The sequence below is a fragment of the Aquarana catesbeiana genome, linkage group LG05, assembly GCF_042186555.1.
Source record: "Aquarana catesbeiana isolate 2022-GZ linkage group LG05, ASM4218655v1, whole genome shotgun sequence".
Classification (NCBI taxonomy): domain Eukaryota; kingdom Metazoa; phylum Chordata; class Amphibia; order Anura; family Ranidae; genus Aquarana; species Aquarana catesbeiana.
The window spans coordinates 478451494-478471985 of NC_133328.1; the positions used below are offsets into that span (position 1 = coordinate 478451494).

Sequence of the window (20492 nt, forward strand, 5' to 3'; positions counted from 1 at the left end):
ATTTCAATGGCCCCTGTTCACATCTGAGCGGTCCTGTCGCCTAAAGCAAAACGCCCGTCGCTCCAAAAATACATGTGCTTCTTTTTGGCAGATTACAGGTGTTTTACTGCTTCTACATTGGTGACCTTTTAACCTTGAAAGTGCCTGTACAATGTTTGTAAAATAGCAACGCCTAAATGTAAACAGAGCCTGAGGCTGCATTCACACCTGAGCGGTTTCAGCTCATAAAACGCTTGTAAAATGCCCAAAAATAGCCTGAAAAATGCCCAACAAGCAAAATCCCATTCATATCAATGGTACGCGTTCACATCTGAGTATTTTGTCACCTGAAGCAAGACGCCTGAAAAACGCCCTAAGCTCAAAAAAAGAACACAAGCTTCTTTGGGGCAGATTACAGATGTTTTTCTGCCTTTTACATTGGTGACCTGAACAAAATCGCGGGAAAAACACTGCAAAATCGTGGTAAAAACGTGGTAAAAAAAAAATTGGCAAAAATGCAGTAAAACGATGCATTAAGGCTCTGTTCGCGCCTAGGCATTTTGTTTTCAGGCAGAAAGTCGCGTGTTTTTTGCCACGTTTTTGTACAGGTCCAAAGGTCACCAATGTAAAAAGCAGAAAACGCTTGTAATCTGCCAAAAAAGAAGCTCCTGTGCTTTTTTGAGCTTCAGGCGTTTTGCTTCAGATGACAAAACGTTCAGATGTGAACAGGGGCCATTGAAATGAATGGGATTTGTCTTGTTGGGCGTTTTTAGAGCTGAGGCTTACTGCCGGTTCACACAGAGGCGACTTGTCAGGTGACCTAGCCGCCTGACAAGTCGCCTCCCTCCCTTTCTAATAGGAGCGACGCAAGTCACTCCGACTTAGAAAAAGGTTCCTGTACTACTTTGGGGGCGACTTGCATAGACTTCTATACAGAAGTCGTTTTGCAAGTCGCTGTGGAAGTGGTGTGCAGGTTGCCTCGGTGAGGCGACCTACAATCGTGCCGCCCCTGTGTGAACCGGGGCTTACAGCAGAAAAACGCCCAAAAACACCTAGGTGTGAACAGAGCCTAAAAACTTGTCTTTTGTTTATTTGGATTTATGTATAATTATTATAGACACATGGTTTGTAAACTGAGCGGTATAATGTTTAGAGCACAATATTTTTGAAAGTGGATTTTTTTTTTAAACATTTTTACATAGTGTTATTTAAGTAACCTTGTTTTAGGTATTTAACACTTAATATTTAAAGTGCAGTCACACACATAATTATTTTGCACACACCACCGAGAACATAGTGATTGCAGGTGAGTAATTATTTTATTATACCTTTGGATATTTGCACAATGCTTACTTATTCTGGGATTCAACTTTTAGTGCATTTAATTATTTAGTTGTCAAAAGGATGTCTGATGTACTAATATTGTATGTAATGATAAATCTATATGTGATAACTATTTCAGTAGAAGTTGGAATACTGAAAATGAAAAGTGATAGGCTACTTATAAAGCACAATGCTAGCCAAGAATGTTATATTATTACTCACACAAACAGTGTGTCCAGTTCTGGAGACCTCACTTACAAAATGATATTGAGAAGATATAACGAGTCCAGAGACAGGTAACAAAAATGGTGAAAGGTTTGGGGGATAAAACATATCAAGAGCAACTTCAGGAACTCAATAAGTACCATCTGGAGCATGGGCGTCCGCAGAGCCTTTTTCGGCATCATTTAAGGTGTCACCCATGCTCCGCCCCTTTTCAATAATGTCATGAAGGGGTGGAGCTTAGTCAAGATCACATAAAATAAAGCGCAAGCGTGCACTCAGCTCTTCAGGCGTGCTCCCTTCCTTCCCTCAGGCTCTGAGTCACACTGGCTGGAGAAAATGGAGAAGGTGGGTGGAGCCAAAATTGACCAGGCTGGGGCCTTGCCTCGACCTCATGATGTGATGTCACTGGCTGCTAGATGCCAGGCGAGTCTAGCAACCAGCACAGTGGGCAGCAGAGAGGCCAGAGGACGGAGTCTAGGGAGTCTAAGAGTCTAGGCAGTCAGGATGGCGCTGCTGCTGAATGCTCCAGGGTGGGGGCACTTGCCCTCCCATGTGGACGCCCATGGTCTGGAGGAAAGAAGGGGAAGGGGAGACCTGATTGAAACCTTTAAATACATCAAGGGGGTGAATAAGGTTCAGGAAGGAAGTTTTTTTCAATGTGAAACCAAAATCAAGAACACGGGGACATGACCTCAAATTAACTGGAGGGAAGTTTAAAACAAATCTTAGAACATATTATTTTACTGAAAGGGTAGTTGATACTTGGAATAAACTACCACCAGAGGTAGTGAGACCGTCAACAGTAAATGGCTTCAAAAATACTTAGGATAAACATAGATCTATAGTCAAACAACAAAGTTAATGAAAAAAAAAGGGGGCAGACTCGATGGACTACTTGTTCTTTTTCTGCCCTGAATTTTCTAGGTTTCTATACAGGAAGTGCAGGGAAAACTTGATAAAAGGACACAATAGCCAGTTAAAAAAAATAAAATAAATATCCCTTACTTGCTGCCATAAACACACCATGTGATAAGGTGAAACAGGAATGGAAAGGAATTCTCCCCAGCAGAGTCACACAGAGCAGGTCCTAACCCTCCACTAGTTTACAAAAAAGGGTGTCTGAAGTTGAGCTTTAAAGCTGAACTACGGTCAGTTACAATTATATCTGTGTAAACCCTCCCCCCAACATATTAAGGATCTAATCCTTGTTAGGCAGCAGAGAACTACTTCTCAGTGCCACAGGCTTCCTCCTAGACAGTTTTGGTATTAATGACTACTCCTATGAAGCTGTTTCCCCTATGCGGTCATGTGGCCTCCCCCCTGTTTACTATGCAGTACTAGCAGCTATCATTGATCCTGTATCGTATGAGTAATGATGTTAAGGGCCTGCCCACATCCTGGGGCTGTAGCAGTTTCAGGCTGGGTTCACACTAGCTGCATCCAAGGCTCACAGCAGGGGGTCCGGTGTGTCCCTGTTCTCCGTTTCAGGGGCAAATTTTTGCCCGAAGTCGGACCTGAAACAGAACCAAATACGCACAGGGATCCTTTTCCTGTGCAGATTGTGGCTGCCCCGGAGCTGTGTGAACCGGCTCCTTTAAGAGCCGGTTCGAAAAAAGCGTGAACCCAGCCTAAATGTCTGCTCTCGGAGCTTGCAATACAAAGCCTGCCAATCAAGGTTGTAAAACCACCCAGGTTTGTTTCCTTGCTAATGACTCATGTCTAGAAAAGGCAGAGTACTCTTCATAGGGTCCCATGGGTGGACTGCTTTAAGCATATTTAAAAACACATTTTTGCTATTCCAGTAACAGAGGGATAGAGAATACTAAAGAAGGGATTAATACATTATTTATGTAATTTCAGTATATCCAACTTGTGTTAAGTATTTATCCTAACAGGGGGAAATATACTTTTAACAATTTGCAGGTCCGAATGACACACAATATGTACTATTTTAAATGATTGGCAGCCGGAGTCATACTAATCAAATATCCATCATAATCCACCCACTGTACCTGACACATCTACATGTCTAAGCTAACCCCTCTACAAAATTGCAGTAATGAAATTCAGCTCAGGTTAAATTACATACAAGTGGTACTGGCTTTGCTTAACAGCTAACAGTGTATTTCTGTAAAGTAAGCCTCTCAATTCCTTATTCAGTCTAAGTTCTAGGAAAAGGGCAGATACTATTCTAGATGTGTATGCTATCTATTTTAATGCTCACTTTGGTTCCAATGGGATGACCACGTCATACTATAGCTCTAACTTTTTGATCAAGAAGAGTTTTTGATGCACCACATTTTACCCATAGATGTGAAATTAAGAACAACAGTTTAGGTAGCCTCCAGTGTATAAGTGTTTGCACTTCTGTCTGGAAGCATTGGGGTCCTCGGTTTGAATGCCATCCATAACATTATCTGTGTGGAGTTTGCATGTTGCCCCTATTCATGCATGGGTTTCCCTTGTTTCGGCTTTCTCCTCCTCTCCAAAGACATGCTGGCAGGTGAACTGGTTTCTGCCTAAAATGCCCGTTATGTGTGCATGTATGTATACATGTGAGATAGGGACCTTAGAATGTAAACTCCTTGGAGGCAGGGACTGATGTGAATGTACAGTATTGTAAAGTACAGTATGAAATATTGAAGCTATATAAATGCCTGTAATAACCAATATAAACTATATCTGAAGTCCCCAATGTCTAGAGAAACATGCTATGAGTTAGGCTACAAAACCTGTCCTGATCATTTCTGCTCCTCTAAGATAAAACAGTGCCACCAGCATCTGCTATGGGAGCCAAACATTTGTGCTTCCAAATCCACTGAACGATGGTGGCATCTGAAAGGGGTTGTACAAATAAGGCCATCTTTAGAAGTCTGTGGAAACCTTTAACATTTATCCCATTATTTACATTGAGGGCTTTGGCAAAATAAAAAAAGACCAAAACGTTTGAAAACATTTCTGTTATAAAATGTTGCAAATAAATAATCAGTCTTCATAAATTTAGTCCAAAAGGTATACTGCTACATTTGTTGAGTGACAATAACCAAAATCAGTATATATTTAGTATGTAGGAAAGTTATAGCATCTACAAACTTTGGTGTGTATATACATATCTATCAATCCTGACGGCTCATCTAATTTTTTGAGGCCTGAAAATGCCAGAGCAGTACAAACATCCCCCAAACGACCCCTTTTTGGAAAGTAGTTCCAGGTATTCAAGGTATTTAGTGAGAGGCATGGCGAGTTTTTTTAAGCTGTAATTATTTTGTCACAATTTTATGGCATATGAAGAAATTCAAAAAATGTTTTGTTTTTCAATTTTTTACATACTGTCACCAGTGCAGTACAGCGTCATCATACGACTGGTGTGGCGGTGATCAGGGACACTGACTGGTGACACTATGTAAAAAAAAAAAAAAAAAAAAAATTAGTAATTTAAAAAATTTTTTTTAAATATTTTTTATTCCTTTTTTTGTTTACAATGTATTTATTTTTTACATACAGTGTTACCACAATAACACTGTACTACTCTGATGAGGTGATCGGGATTTTTTTTTTACACACTATGATTGCTGGAAAATGGCAGGCGCAACAAAAGTCAAAGCCGATCGGACACTTCAGCCAGATCGAGAACTGCAGCCAGTGAGACCCGGTGTCACCGGCCCCACGAGGGTCAATCATGCACCATCAAGTATTCTGTTGCCAGGCAATGGGAGGACGCCGGGCCCGCCACAGTCCAAAGCTTTTGTGAGTGCTGATAGGGCAGAGCACACAGCCAATGACTGACAGTCACCGGCTCTCTGCTCACTGAAGAATTGATCAGTTCTCGGTGCAGAGGCAGCAGAAGACAGATGTTGCAACCACCTAGGTGAGTATGTAAGTTTGTTTTATTTTAAATCCCACACTTCTGTTTTAAAGCCGATTTGTAGTATAAATCTCAAAATTTAGTCTCCGAACTGCACACCACTAATATCAGGTGGGTGACCTAAGTATTCGAGTTGTCCTATTCCCTAACTAAAAGCAAGTAAAATGAAAGCTGTTTAAAATGATCTTGTAAATGTAAAGATTTGTACATTAAAGAGGAGCTCCAGGCTTCTTCTGTAGCTGCTGACTTTTAATATTAGGGCACTTACCTTTCCAGGAATTCAGCGGTGTCCTCATACAAGCTGATTTTTTTTAATCGGCTATCGGGTGCTGCTGCCGCCATCTTGGCTCAGGGAAATCGGCAGTGAAGTCTTGCAGCTTCACAGCCAGTTTTCTACTGCACATTTGCAAAGTGCGCTGTGCTTTGTGAATGGGCCGGTTGAGGAGGAAGGAGGGCGGTGAACTGAGCCAGAAGTGGGAGCGGGTACCTGTCAAAACCAGGTACCCGCTCCCCCCCCAAAAGGTGCCAAATGTGCGCAGGAGGCAGACAAGCGGCGCTTCCCCTTTTGGATGGAACTCTGCTTTATGCTTTTTCCTGTTCTGCATGTTTTTAACTTGTCGTTTGCTACAGAGTTTAATAAGAATTCATTGCAACAGTATTTCTTAAAGGTTAAGACTGCAATAGATATTTATCAATGATGAACTAGATTAAAAATATATGTTAGATTAAAAATATATATGTTCCTACGTACATAAAAACACACAGACACACACACATATATATATATATATATATATATATATATATATATATATATATATATATATATATATATATATATATATACACACACACACACACACACACACATATACACACACGCACAACCACAACCCCAACCTCTGATCCTCTTTCTACAGATGCTAGCAACTGTCTGGGACACATTGCACTCTATAGCGAAAAAGAAAAAAACAGGAATATTTGTGCCAAAAATCATTCACTGTGTTAAACTTCAGTGCCATCTCTACAAGACACAAGCCTTTCTACGGAAAGTGTACAGTTGTAATTTTAAAGCACAGTCCAGTTTTGGGATACCTGTGCAATATACATTCACTTATACAGAAGGTCATGAATTTGGGACAAGACAGAAAAGAGGTGAAAACAAAATGCTTTAAGCAATCTCTCATCTTTGTTGCTTCAGAATCGGACTCAAAGCCCAAAGTAGTCTCTTGCACGTTTATTTCTCGTCTCCAGACTTCTCATGTTAGCCTAATGATTTAGTGCTCTGCATTACAAGTAATTCACCTGCCTCGGGTGTCCCTGTGGCCTTTTTCTCTAGGGAGGGAGATGTGGAATAGAAAGTTCCACATATGGTGAAGTCAAGCTGCTTGGAGCCTGCACAGTGTCTGCTATGGGGATAGCTGTTCCTGAAAGCCCCAGCTGGTACTTGGAAGAGATTCTACATTACTACACCTCAGTGCCTGCCTGGTTCCCTTCGGAAACCGTTGGCTTCTCATACAACAGCCATTTTCGATCTCTTCAACCCTTTTCTCCCGGTTCTGTATCCAACTGAACAGTTGGTCCTCTACTGCTGGATAATCAAATTCTTCCATCTGGCCCTATCCCTGTGGAACTGAAAAGGTGTATGTGTGCACCCGGTCTCCCTCACATACCAAGAGAGGCACTGACACACTGACAAAAAGCATTAAGCAGAAGCAGAGGAGAAAAGGCTGCAATTTAAAGGCTATTATAAAGCGCATGACTAACATATGCATAAATTAAAACAAAAATCACAAATGCAAACTTTTATTCTGTTATATCTAGTTACAAACAAAATGAGCAGCATTTGTAATGATGTGGAAACATTTATCCAAGAATATGCTATATGAAGATAAGAGAACAGTACTAACATTTTTTTTCCAATCTTAAATATCTGAGCTGAGAAAAGTAAACCCTAACGAGAAAGATTTATGCAGTTCACACTTGGCAAAAATACCAGAGAAATACAGATGGCAAATTAACCATAAAAATGTATCATGCAACACTGCAGATTTGAATAGATGAAAAAACAAAAATGACTGAACGCTGTACAGTATCAAACAAAATATAACAAGAAAAAGGTCATGACAAGCACTTCTAGAATAATTCCAGGCAAAAAACAAAAAAAAGATGCATATAGAATTTAGGTTAAGGTAGTTTGTTAATTTCTACACATCTCTGTCACCTAGCCAGCGACCTTGAGATAAGTAGACGGGCAATTCGTAGTATCTCCTCTGAGCATATTAATTACAGAGCTGCAATTCCCAGTATTTGCAGGGGCTTACGGATGCAAAATTATACATTCTGATGGTGGAAGTCTGAAAGGTCATGTTTTTCTTTTAACCCATCTCACAGTGAACACTACGTCTGAAAATCTGATGGTGAGCATTTGTGAAAAATAAAAATACTTAGATGCATCATTTATCAAACAATAGTGAACAATGGCCTCCACACTTAAACACTCAGAATTTTTTTTGTTTGTTGTTATTGTTATTACCAAGTAGAACTAAAACTACAAACACAGCTTACTGGAAAGCCTGAAGGACATCACAGTGAATACTTTATTGCACATCCAATCACTCTTCCATGTCTTTACGGACCTTGCCTTGTGCACTGCAGTCATGTATGAACAGGAAGGAGCCATCCCCAAACTGTTCCCACAAAGTTGGGAGCATGAAATTGTCCAAAATGTCTTGGTATGTTGACAGCTTAAAAAGTTTCCTTCACTGGAACTAAGGGGCCAAGCTCAACCCCTGAAAAACAACCCTACACCATAATCCCCTCTCCACCAAATGATTTGGACCAGTGCACAAACAAGGTCCATAAAGACATGGATGAGCAAGTCTGAGGTGGAGGAACTTGACTGGCCTACACAGAGCCCTGAACTCAACACGATAGAACACCTTTGGGATGAATTTGAGTGGAGACTGCAAGCCAGGCATTCACATCCACATCAGGGCCTGACCTCACAAATGTGCTTCTGAAAGAATGGTTAAACATTCCTTTAGACACACTCCTAAACCGATAGGCGGCACTGAGTGGCACTGACAGGCATTACTGATGGGGCACTTTTTTGGGCACTGATTGGCACTGTTATGGGCACTGACAGGCGTTTATTATGGGGACAAGCTGGCAAGTGTTGGGCACTAATTGGCAGCTGATGGGCACATTTTGATGGGGGCTATGCTGATAATCAATGTGCTTATTATCAGCACAGACCCCCCCCCCGGATAGGGAGAGCCACCGATTGGCTCTCCCTGTCGGCGTGAACCGAGGAAATCCATTTACCGGCACTTCCTGGTTCACGCGATGATCGGCTGCGATTGGTCACAGGTGACCTGTCAGAGGCTTCATACCACGATCGGAGTTGCGGTGTGTCAGACTGACACACCGCAACTCCAATTGCCGTGCTGCGCACCAGCTGTGTTATCCTGGGCACGTCATATGACATCCAGTCAGGATATCACAACCACTTTGCCACCGTCATTCTGCTATATGGCGGGTGCCAAGTGATTAAACACCAATTGATTTTTTTCACTTTTATTGCTATTGCAAAGAATGTAAACATCTCCTGTGATAACAAAGCATGACAGGTCCTCTTTTTTGGAGAGATCTGAGGTCTATTAGACCACATAGCTCTCCTCTGGCCGCCAAAGCATTAGATCACACCAAGAGTCGTGTGATCTGAAGCTTGTCGAAGCCAATAATGGCTTGTTTACGGAGCCCGAATCTGAAACAAAATCCTTGTTGCTTCCGGTTTTCGATGTCACACAGTGGGAGGAACATTTGTTCATTCCACTGTGTCTTAGGAACAGGATGCCGCCAGATGCATCCTCACCAGGTTCCCCTTTCTGCTGGCTGAAGAAAATTAGCTGCAGCGATGACTGAGATATCACCAAAAAGGTTCAGGTATGTCTTATGGATGGGGAGTGGTTACAGTGTTTTTACTTTTGTTTGTGTTGATATTAAAGATTTCCCCTCACTTCTTCTCCTGGGGACCACCTATTTACCAGAGAGAAAGGGAAGGAATCTCTCCAAGGCTAGCCATAGATGTCTTATTTTTTGATCAACCAGAGGCCTCATAAAAAAAAAAAAAAAAAAAAAAAAAAAAAGAACAGATTCCCCCATCCACACATGCAAGGTCAATGGATCCTCCCTGCTGTGTCATCATAGTCCAACAGCAGGTCGCCTCTTCTGTCAGAATAGTGATCAGCGGCTGTAGCCGGCTGATCTACAAACGTTTTCCAACAGTCCTGTTACATCCACTTCTGTCAAGCAGAAATGGCCACAGATGGCTCAAAATGTCCCTCCTGAGCCAGCCAAATTTTGATCCATCTGTGGGCAGCTTAAGGGAGCCTCGGACTGCAGTAAACCCTGACAGGAGTTCTAATCCTTCTCCACATTATCCAAAATTAAAATCTTTTGAGTATAATTTGATACACTTTAAATGTGGAATTAATGAGTGTGCATTCATGGGACTGGCTTAGATGTTTTTAAAAAGTGGCGGAAAAATCTCATTGGTGATATCTGCATGCAGTAATTTGAGTAATTTGCTACATCCTTTCATCAGCTGCCGTGATATAGGCTAAAGCTTAAAGCCAGTAGTTCAATCTGAACATGGGTTTATAAGTTATTTTAATGGATTGACTGGACAAATATCCATTTCAAAATTTAGCTTTTATATCTGGCACTACTAATACTAATAGCAATAGTAACAAAAACAAGTCAATGTTTCATGTATTTCATCCTTTTTACCAGCTGCATGACCAATGGTAAACATCAGACATTGGTGCTTAAAGCGGGGTTCCACCCAAATTTTGAACAATATCTGTATGTATTCTCTTCCTTGCCTAGATGCTGACATGCCATTTAAAAAAATTTAAATCGCCGTAATTACCTTTTATTTTTCTATTCTTCTTTGCACTTCCTGGTTCTCCTCCCGTGAGAGTAGGCGTGTTTCTAGCCTCTCCCAGACTCCTGGGAGCTAGTCTCAGGCTTCCCAGGATGCCACTGAGCATGTGCGGGAACGAGCGGGGAATGCTGGGAGCACAGCATTCACCACATCCAGGAAATAAATGCTTGTGGGCTTCAAATGCCCACAATGAAGATGGAAACTGCCTGCAGTGAATAATATAAGTTATTCTTTCCGACGAAATCTGACACAGGCGGACATATTACACACAATATGTCAGTATGTAATGCTGAGAAGAAAAGTTTGTGAATGAACTAAAAAAAAAAAAAAACACACGATAGATAGGTGGACCCCCGCTTTAAACACTGTGAAGACCATAAAAATCTAGAGGGTACAGAGCTCAACTGGTTCAAATCCTTCGACAGGGAGATTACAAAGGTCACAGAAGGAATACACTCATCCTTCTAACTTCCATTACACTATGGGGTGTCACAGGGCTCAATTCTCTCAGCAACATTATTTACAACATACATGATCCCACTGGGAATGATCATCCAATACCATGGTCTTAGCTATGCCTTGCTGTTCAGATGACCCATAACTCTACCTGTCTTTCAGTCTAGACACTGGTGGCAATGTGAACAAGCTCAACAGGTTTCTTACTGACATAAAAGAGTAGATGAACTGTAAATGGCTGAAAGTGAACTCGACAAGATAGAAATGATTGGAAGCAAACACTGCCAGCTGGTTTCAACGTTGAGAATACAACTATTACATTCTCAGACTGTGTGTGTAGCCTGGGCATGATCCTAGACCAGCCTTTCTCAACCAGTGCAACGTGGCACACTGGTTTGCCGTTAGAGGACCTCAGGTATGCCGCGGGATCAGAGGAGAGAAGGTCTGTCAGATGAGCCGATCTCCCGATTCCCCGGCCGAACTGTACATTGAAATTGTGAGAAGCTCCGTCAGCCTGAAAAGTGAAAGTAAAGTGCAGGGGAATGTGCTGTGCTCTCTGCTTTCCCCTACAGTGCAGTACCCAGCTGAATGAGGAAACTGGAAAGGTACTGTGCTAGATTCATTTTAAAAGAGCTTCATACGTGTACGTGTGTGTGTGTGTGTGTGTGTGTGTGTACATGTGAGTGTCTGTGTGTGTGTGTGTGTGTGTGTGTGTGTGTGTGTGTGTATGTATGTTACTTTTAATCCTGGCCCCCCTATTCCTGTACCATCAGAACAGCTTTTGTAGGGCTGGTTTGTGATCGCAGCAAGGACTGCTGCTTCTCTGAAAAGCAATCCATGCACAGATCGCTTTTCAGAGGCATTTGACAGGTGATAAAGAGGCAATATGCTGCCTCCTGACCAGGTGTTTTAAGCCCGTAAATGCAGCATCACTACACCGCAACCGTGCAATGCACACAGTTGCGGGGTAGTTGCAGTGCAGCCCCATTCACCCTGGGTATACCTCCAGCTGCAGCCACAGCATGTGTACAACCCCACCTGCTGCCCCTGCAGCTAAAGGGGAGAAGTTAGGGGTGGTAACAACTCAACCATATGGTTTTACCACCCCTCCAACCTGACACGTGAACAAGCCCTTGGTTCACATCTGTGTGGCTGCGTGTAGGGCAGCCCATTCATTTCAATGGGCTTCCCTACCCGCAAAAATGCAGGGAAAGAAGTCCCCAAACTTTTTTTTTTAAATTGCGCCGCACCGAAAGCACCACACATTTTCCAATGTGTGGGGTACTAGTAAGAATTAATGGTACCCCTAAAGAGCAGAGCATTCATTCTGTGTGTCAGGAACAAGCGTGATTTTGCACGTGTTCCGCAACACACAGTAACGTAAACCAAGCCTTGGACTGGGGTGCCTCAAGACTGAAAATACTTTTCAAGGGCACTGGAAAAAGGTTGACATTGACCTATCGGTTAAACAACAGGTATCAACTGCCATCAGGTCATCTTTCCACCATTCGCCATCTCAAAAATATCACAAGTCAAGCCTCTGATCCAACAATGTATATGCCATAATTAGCCCATGCTTTTGTTTCATACAAACTGGATTACTGCAACTCCCTCCACTATGGTCTTCCTGAGAAATAACTATATTGTTTGCATCTGGTACAGAATGCAGCAGCCAGACTACTTACCTACTAACCCCATCACTTCCACGTCACCTCAAATCTTCATTTCCTACACCGGTTTCCAGCTAAATGGAGGATATACTTCATAAATCGTCTGACTCACCTACATCCTGGGCCTTGCCTGACAGAATGTCTGGTTACCTATGCTCCTCTTTTCTCCTCAGAGAAATAAAAATTACACATGCCCAGAGTCGTCCTAAGATCTTTTGGATCTGTCAATCAACACCCACAATATGGAACTCATTCCCCCGATTGTCCCTCCCACTAGATGTTTTTAAAAGCAGATTCAAAATATACAGGTGCCCGGTACCTTTAGCTTCTCTCATATGAATCTAGGAGGACAGACTTGCGTCTATAAAGCATGTGGAAAAGCCACAGCACCTCAGCCTTTAGGCCAGGGGTGGACTCATGAACTCGAAAGTCAGTCTGTCCAATCCAGGAGCCAGTAAGATTTATTTTTCAAGTCAGTTCCATTGACCAAAACTAGAGAAAACCTCAAAAATTAGGGGCTAGTTTTAATTTTCAAGGAGCATTATTTACCCCTGTGATTTGTCCAGGCTGATCATTTTAAAGCCAAGCTTTAGGCAGATAAAAAAAAAAAAAAAAAGACAAATTGATGCAGTCATTTATTCATTATTATGTAAATAAATGTATTTTTTGCATACTAGCCTGAGCTCCAAGAAGTAGGTTGAATGATGTTGGCCATCAGAAGGAGGACATTTGGCAGCAAATAAAATACACTGTAGGGGAAATCTTTGGATAGAAGGTGAGTATTGTGGCTAAAGCTGGTTTGGGTATTTTACCTTTTCAGGCAGATTTTTTTTTAATAAAAAGGAACCAAGGAAATTTCTCATGTTACATAGTTAGTCTGGCTGAATAAAGACACAAGTCCATCTAGTTCAACCAATAGAAGGAAAAATGTGCTGGTATGCATCACATATTAGCACATTATGACAGACTTACCTATTACACAATGCTCTCCAGTGCTGCCCTGTCAGTGCTCCTACTGGCACCGACTTCTTCTCCCGGTCTTCCTTCTGGGTTCAATCTTTTTGGCTGCTTAAACAGCTGGGCTGCGATGACATCACTCCTGTGCTGGTGCATAAGAGTCACATCATCACAACACAGAGCGGTGCCCTAAATGTATGCTAAACTGCACATGCACGGCTCAGTGTACATACATTACAGCTGACAGGCAGGGGGAAGAATTTATGATAGAAAAGTCCAATAGGGTCTCTATTGTTGTAAAAAACCCTATCGTTCATTATTTTTTAAAAAGATTTTAATGCAAATTTAATTCTGCTATAATGGGCTAATCATAGTTTATTTTTGGCAGGAGTTTTTTTTTTTTTTTTTAATTATGTCTTTTCCCTAACCTAAAAAGCCTTCTGAGAAACTCAGACCATAAATAACAGAAAGGGAAATGGCAAAAACAGTGAAGTGCTACTACCTCGTTTTCTATCATATCCCCACCACCCAAAACCATAGAGGACAATAGCATTTAGCCATTCTACAGCTAAGAGGTATTACTGGGGAGGGGCCACAGAAACAACTAGTCCAGTGCTTCCAAGCTCTGTGCATTTCTACATTTGTGCATTGTAAAACAATGGTATCTTGAAGGACAAATTACACTGAATATTACATAAACAGAGGCATAGGTCATACTGAAAGTTCTAAAATGGCTAAAGATTATTTACTGCTCTAACAACACTACAAGGCCTCACAAGAATAAACAGAGAATTTCATTAATTTGACTCCTATGCAATTTTAAATCTCCCATTCTGTGTAAGCACTGTTAGTGAACAGCCCCATTACAGCTTAATGGACGTTGTTAATTCCTAAAGAGTCTTAATTTCCGATTTTTAATCACCCCTTAACTATTCAATTAAATTTCAATAAAATGTTAAGTACTTACACTAGCCTAGTCATTTTTTGCTGTATAATAGTTGTAGCATTAAAACCGATAAGGAATATTGGAAAAGTGAGGAGGTTAATAAAATTAAATCATATTCTATACTGCAACAAAACTATCAAGCAAGCATAGCAAACACTGAAATTATACATCATTCTTTAGCACATACCTTTCCCTGTGTTCTGCTGCCAGAGATCTTTATTGCAATGACTCCACATCTAAATCAAAAACCTAAAAGTATACTTGGATATGGATCAGGTCACTAACAGACAAAAGTTAAATGTTTTCACCATGTCAGTCCGTGTCGGAATGACAGTGCAGTTATGTTGAACATTTCTCCCTAATGTCTGAACCCAAAGCAGAGTCAGCTCTGACTCTGAGGAGCTCCTGTTCATATTTCCACAAATTTGTCAGATTTTTTTTTTTTTAAAAGGTGCTAAAGTGCTGATTTTTGGACTACTAAAAAAATGGCAGCAACTTCCACATCATCTCAGTTTTCTATAAATTAATGATGCGCATGTTCCATTAAAAAAGACATATTTTTGCTACTTTTTTTTTTTTCAGTAAAATAAATAACATTTAAACAAAGTAACAAGTCAATCCTGACAAATCCACCCTGTCACCTGGCATATATTGTGCTAGTGTAAGAGTTCACTGAACCCCTTACTAATATACTTTTGACTCCGTTGCTCTTCCCCTAACACACAGGCCTCCAGTACACAATTGTGAAGAATCTACTGGGAAGCCTGCTTTAACTTAAAGTGACACTAAAGGCTCATTTTTTTCTTTTAACAAACATGCCATGCTTACCCATGCCGTGCAGTGGTTTTGCACAGAGCAGCCCGATCCTTCTCTTTTCGGGGTCCACCGACAGCGCTCCTGGCTCCTCCTATTCAGCCAGTATCCCCAACAGCAAGCTGCTTGCTCTGGGGGCACTGGTGCATGCTCGCTCCCGAGCCCCACTCTATGTGTCCATAAGAGCCGTCACACAGAGCTGCGACTTGGGCCAGCTCCCTCCTCATTAACTCACTGGCCGAGATTGACAATAGTGGGAGCCGATGGCTCCCGCTGCTGTCTCAGCCAATGAGGAATGAGAGACCCGGGAGAAGCTCAGCTCTTGTGCACATTGCTGAATCGAGATGGGGCTCAGATAAGTATTGGGGGGAGGGGGGTACTGTACACAGGTTTTTTACCTTCATGCATAGAATGCATGAAGGTAAAAAAACATTGAGCCGTTAAAGCCACTTTAAGAGCAAAGGTGCACAATTACACATCCTTTGTGATGTAAAATACATATAAAAGGTACTATACTATACCTCAATATTAGGTGCTGCCTCTACTGGATCCCAGGCACTCATGAACAGTGGGTAGGCTTCCCATAAAGAATGTATCTGTGGTTTAGAATGGAGTCAACAAGACTACTTAATTGGTTCACAAAGCAGACCAGTTTACCTGGTAGAGTGACTCAGCCATTTATGGTGCCCACGCACGCACCATGGATCTGCCTTATTCACTAGACATCAATTTAAAATTTATGCTACAGCTACATATTTCATATTTTAACTGTCTTTTCCCAGACATCTGTCCTTGAAAATATGCATAGACACCATGGCAAGGGCAGCACCCATTTTGCCTAAGGATTTGAAGAAAAAAAAACATTATGAAGGACACAGGAGGTGACCAATTTCTGCTGCATACATACTGTATAATCATATACTGTATATGATGGTTTACGCTAGAAATGCACTTACTGGAAAGGTTACCTCTTCAGTTCAGCACTCTACAGAAATGAGGCCCCTACAGAGCAGCATACGAAATCTAAGCACATAGGACTGTATACAGACTGGGTGAAAAATAAAAAGTGCAGTTCTCAATGAAACTCACCTCGTCTCTAGTACAGTCCCCCCACAAAAACTCCATTTCACCAGCCCACTTCCAGAGAGTCCAAGCCATCATGGATCCAAATCACATTCAGTAACACCAAACCAGAACTCCCCTTAGTTGGGTGCTAAACAGCCACCAAACAGCATGCAACATTTTTGAGCTATGCAGGACTCCTTTGTAAAACCATGTGTGATACTCTAATCTGACAAAGGCTGCCAATCTAAAGTGTAAGACGAGCCAAAAACGTTGTTTAGTTTTGAATAGAGTTCAGAACTAGAGTGGAGAGCAGAACTCTGGGTTTTGGTTATATTTTTCTTGCTTTTCACACTACTTGCAAAATTTAGGTATGGAACCAGAAGAATTAAATTCTGTTTAGTATTAAAGAAAACATACTGTATCACTTTATATAGTTCATAAGAATGTTACTTAAAATTGTATAATAATTTTAGGCATAGTAAATCTGGTCATGGACAGCGGAGGGCAGTTGGACATAGCGTGAAACCATCAAAACAGGGCAAAAGACATGCAGGTTTTGGCCATATCTCAAGGGAAACAACAGCAGTCAGCCAAAAATGTCCAACACTGTCAGCTGCTTTTCCCTCCAAAAACAATTGGCCAGAGATGTCTGCTGGTATCTGTTGGTGCCCATAGATATTAGATTTGTTGCCCAATCCAGCCAACAAAGTAGGGAACATCTCCTAGAGTGGATATAAAAAGTCTACACACCCCTGTTAAAATGTCAGGTTTCTGTGATGAAAAAAAAAAATGACAAAGATAAATCATTTCAAAACTTTTTCCATCTTTAATGTGACCTATAAACTGTACAACGAAGTTGAACAACAAACTGAAATTTTTTAGGTGGAGGAAAGTGAAAATAAAAAAACTAAAATAATATTGTTGCATAAGTGTGCACACCCTTAAACTAATAGTTTATTGAAGCACCTTTTGATTTTATTATAGCACTCAGTCTTTTGGGGTATGAGTCTATTAGCATGGCACATCTTGACTAGGCAATATTTGCCCACTCTTAGCAAAAACACTCCAAAGCTTTCAGATTGTGAGGGTATCTCCTGTGCACAGCCCTCTTCAGATCAACCAACAAATTTTCAATCGGATTCAGGTCTGGGCTCTGGCTGGGCCAATCCAATCCAATCCTTTAATCTCCTTCTGGTGAAGCCATTCCTTTGTTGATATGGATGTATGCTTTGGGTCGTTATCATGCTAAAAGATGAAGTTCCTCTTCATATTCAGTCTTCTAGCAGAAGCATGAGGGTTTTGTGAGGGTTTTGTGCCAATATTGACTGATATTTGGAGCTGTTGGTAATTCCCTCTACCTTGACTAATACCCCTGTTCCAGCTGAAGAAAAACAGCCCCAAGGCATCATGCTTCACTGTGGGTATAATGTTCTTTTGGTGATGTGCAGTGTTGTTTTTGTGCCAAACATATCTTCTGGAATTATGGCCAAAAAGTTCAACCTTGGTTTCATCAGACCACAACACATTTTCCCACATGCTTTTGGGAGACTTCAGATGTGTTTTTGCAAAATTTAGCCGGGCTTGCATGTTTTTCTTGCCACTCTACCCCATAGCCCAGATACATGATGAATACGGGAGATTGTTGTCACATGTACCACACAGCCAGTACTTGCCAGATATTCTTTCAGCTCCTCCAATGTTGCTGTAGGCCTCTTGGCAGCCTCCCTGATCAGTTTTCTTCTCGTCTTTTCATCAATTTTGGAGGGACATCCAGTTCTCGGTAATGTCATTGTTGTGCATATTTTCTCCACTTGATAACTCTCTTCAGTGTGTTCCATGGTATATCTAATGCCTTGGAAATTCTTTTGCACCCATCTCCTGACTGATACCTTTCAACAATGAGATCCCTCTGATACTTTGGAAGCTCTCTGTGGACCATGGCTTTTGCTGTAGGATGTGTGTAGAAAATATCAAGAAAGACCTACTAGAACAGCTGAACTTTATTTGGGGTTAATCAGAGGCACTTTGACCACTTCCAGTCCGCCATATAGCAGAGTGACAGCCGGAAAGTGGTTGCATTATCCTGACTGGGTATCATGACTTCCAGCAGGATAAGCCGCTCAGTGCGCAGCGCGGTGATCGGTGGTGTGGCATGTGTCAATCTGGCACACCGCATCTCCGATCCCTGACATAAGCTCTTTACCATGTGATCAGCTGTGTTCAATGACAGCTGATCACGTTAACTAGGAAGTGCCGTTGATCGGCTTTTCCTCTACTCATGCTGACAAGGCCCATCAGTGATTGCTTGTCAGTGCCTTCTATTCAGTGCTGCCTATAATGGCATCTATAAGTGCCCATTGGTGCCACCCTTCAATGCCGCCATATCAGTGCTGCATATCAGTAGCACCTGTCAGTGCTGCATATCAGTGCCACCTGTCAGTGCCCATCAATGCTGTCTATCAGTGCCCATCAGTGCTGCATACAAGTGCCTCATCATCAGTGCCCGTCAGTGCAGCCTCATCAGTGCCCATCAGTGAAAAAGTACTTATTTCCAAAGTTTTATAACAGCAATGAAGAAAAACTTTTTTTTTTTTCAAAATTGTCGGTCTTTTTTTATTTGTAGCGCAAAAAAAAAAAAAAGCCCAGCGGTGATCAAATACCATCCAAAAAATGGGAAAAAATTGATAAAAATTTTGTTTGGGTACCATGTTCCATGACCGCGCAATTGTCATTTAAAACGCAACAGCGCTAAAAGCTGAAAATTGGCCTAGGCAGAAAGGGGGGAAGTGCCCTGTATTGAAGTGATTAAATGACTCCTATTTAACATGAGTTTGAATGTGATTTCTTAACTCTGAACACAGCTACATCCCCAGTTATAAGAGGGTGTGCACACATATGCAACCACATTATTTTTTATTTTTACTTCCCCCTTCTAAAATATTTCAGTTTGTTTTTCAAATGAGTTCAATCTATAGGTCACATTAACCACTTCCTTCCCCGCCCATAGTCAAATGACGTACGCAGGAGGGATCTCCCATCCTGGGCGGGCGTCATGACGTCCTCGGCTTCCCGGCCGTGTAGGGGGCGCGCACGCCCGCCGCGTCACCCGGGAGCCGATGCGCGTGCCCGGTGGCCATGATGTCCGCCGGGCACTCGCGATTGCCGGTAATACAGTGCAAGGACGTGGATCTGTGTGTGTAAACACACAGATCCATGTCCTGTCAGGGGAGAGGAGACCAGTACAGAGGAAGAACGATTGGTCTCCTCCCCTTGTGAGTCCCCTCCCCCTACAGTTAGAATCACTCCCTAGGTAATACATTTAACCCCTTGATCGCCCCCTAGTGTTAACCCCTTCCCTGCCAGTGACATTTATACAGTAATCAGTGCATTTTTATAGCACTGATCGCTGTATAAATGTGAATGGTCCCAAAATAATGTCAAAAGTGTCTGATATGTCCGCTGCAATGACACAGTCACGATAAAAATTGCAGATCGCCGCCATTACTAGTAAAAAAAAGAAAAAAAAATGAATCTATCCCCTAGTAGAGGCTATAACTTTCGTGCTTATTGCGATTTTTTTACCAAAAATATGCAGAAGAATACATTTCAGCCTAAACTGAGGAAAAAATGTGTTTTTTTTTTTTAAATTGGGATATTTATTATAGCAAAAGTAAAAAATATAGTGTTTTTTTTCAAACTTTTCACTCTTGTTTATAGCGCAAAAGAAAAAAAAAAAAAAAACACAGAGGTGATCAAATACCACCAAAAGAAAGCTCTATTTTTGGGTACAGTGTAGCATGACCCAAAGTGCGACAGCACTGAAAACTGAAAATTGACCTGGACAGGAAGGGGGTGAAAATGCCCTGTATTTAAGTGGTTAAAGGTGGAAAAAGTTCTGAAATAATTTATCTTTGTCTCATTTTTTTACATCACAGAAACTTGACATTTTAACAGGGGTGTATAGACTTTTTGTATCCACTGTATATAGAAAGTACCTCAGTATCTCACAATCTCAGAAGGGTGTTTTCACAACATGTATTATTTTCTGACACCAGGTAATTTGACAGAGGAACGGTGTTAGATCAAGTACACAAGACACCATGTTGACAGTAAGAGAGCATTTGTTGTATTCTTAAAGACAGTCTAATCTGCAACTGTAAAAGTTCATGAGAACCATTGAGGTACATATTGTGCTGCATTAATTCAGCCATCTACTGCTGCTCTGCTAAATCAATATAGCTC

General features: G+C 41.5%; 1 protein-coding gene across 6 annotated transcripts in view; it reads right to left on the minus strand.

Moving 5' to 3' along the window:
• Positions 1 to 20492, minus strand: part of ZNF521 (zinc finger protein 521) — a 474304-nt gene that overhangs the window by 187029 nt on the left and 266783 nt on the right. For 4 of the 6 annotated variants that reach the window (XM_073631496.1, XM_073631494.1, XM_073631495.1 and 1 more), the window contains one exon: positions 4858 to 4926. The exons of the other annotated variants lie outside the window; for them this stretch is intronic. In XM_073631496.1, the coding sequence (XP_073487597.1) occupies positions 4858 to 4926 (69 nt within the window). The remainder of the gene's footprint in view (positions 1 to 4857; positions 4927 to 20492) is intronic. 6 annotated transcript variants of the gene reach the window in all.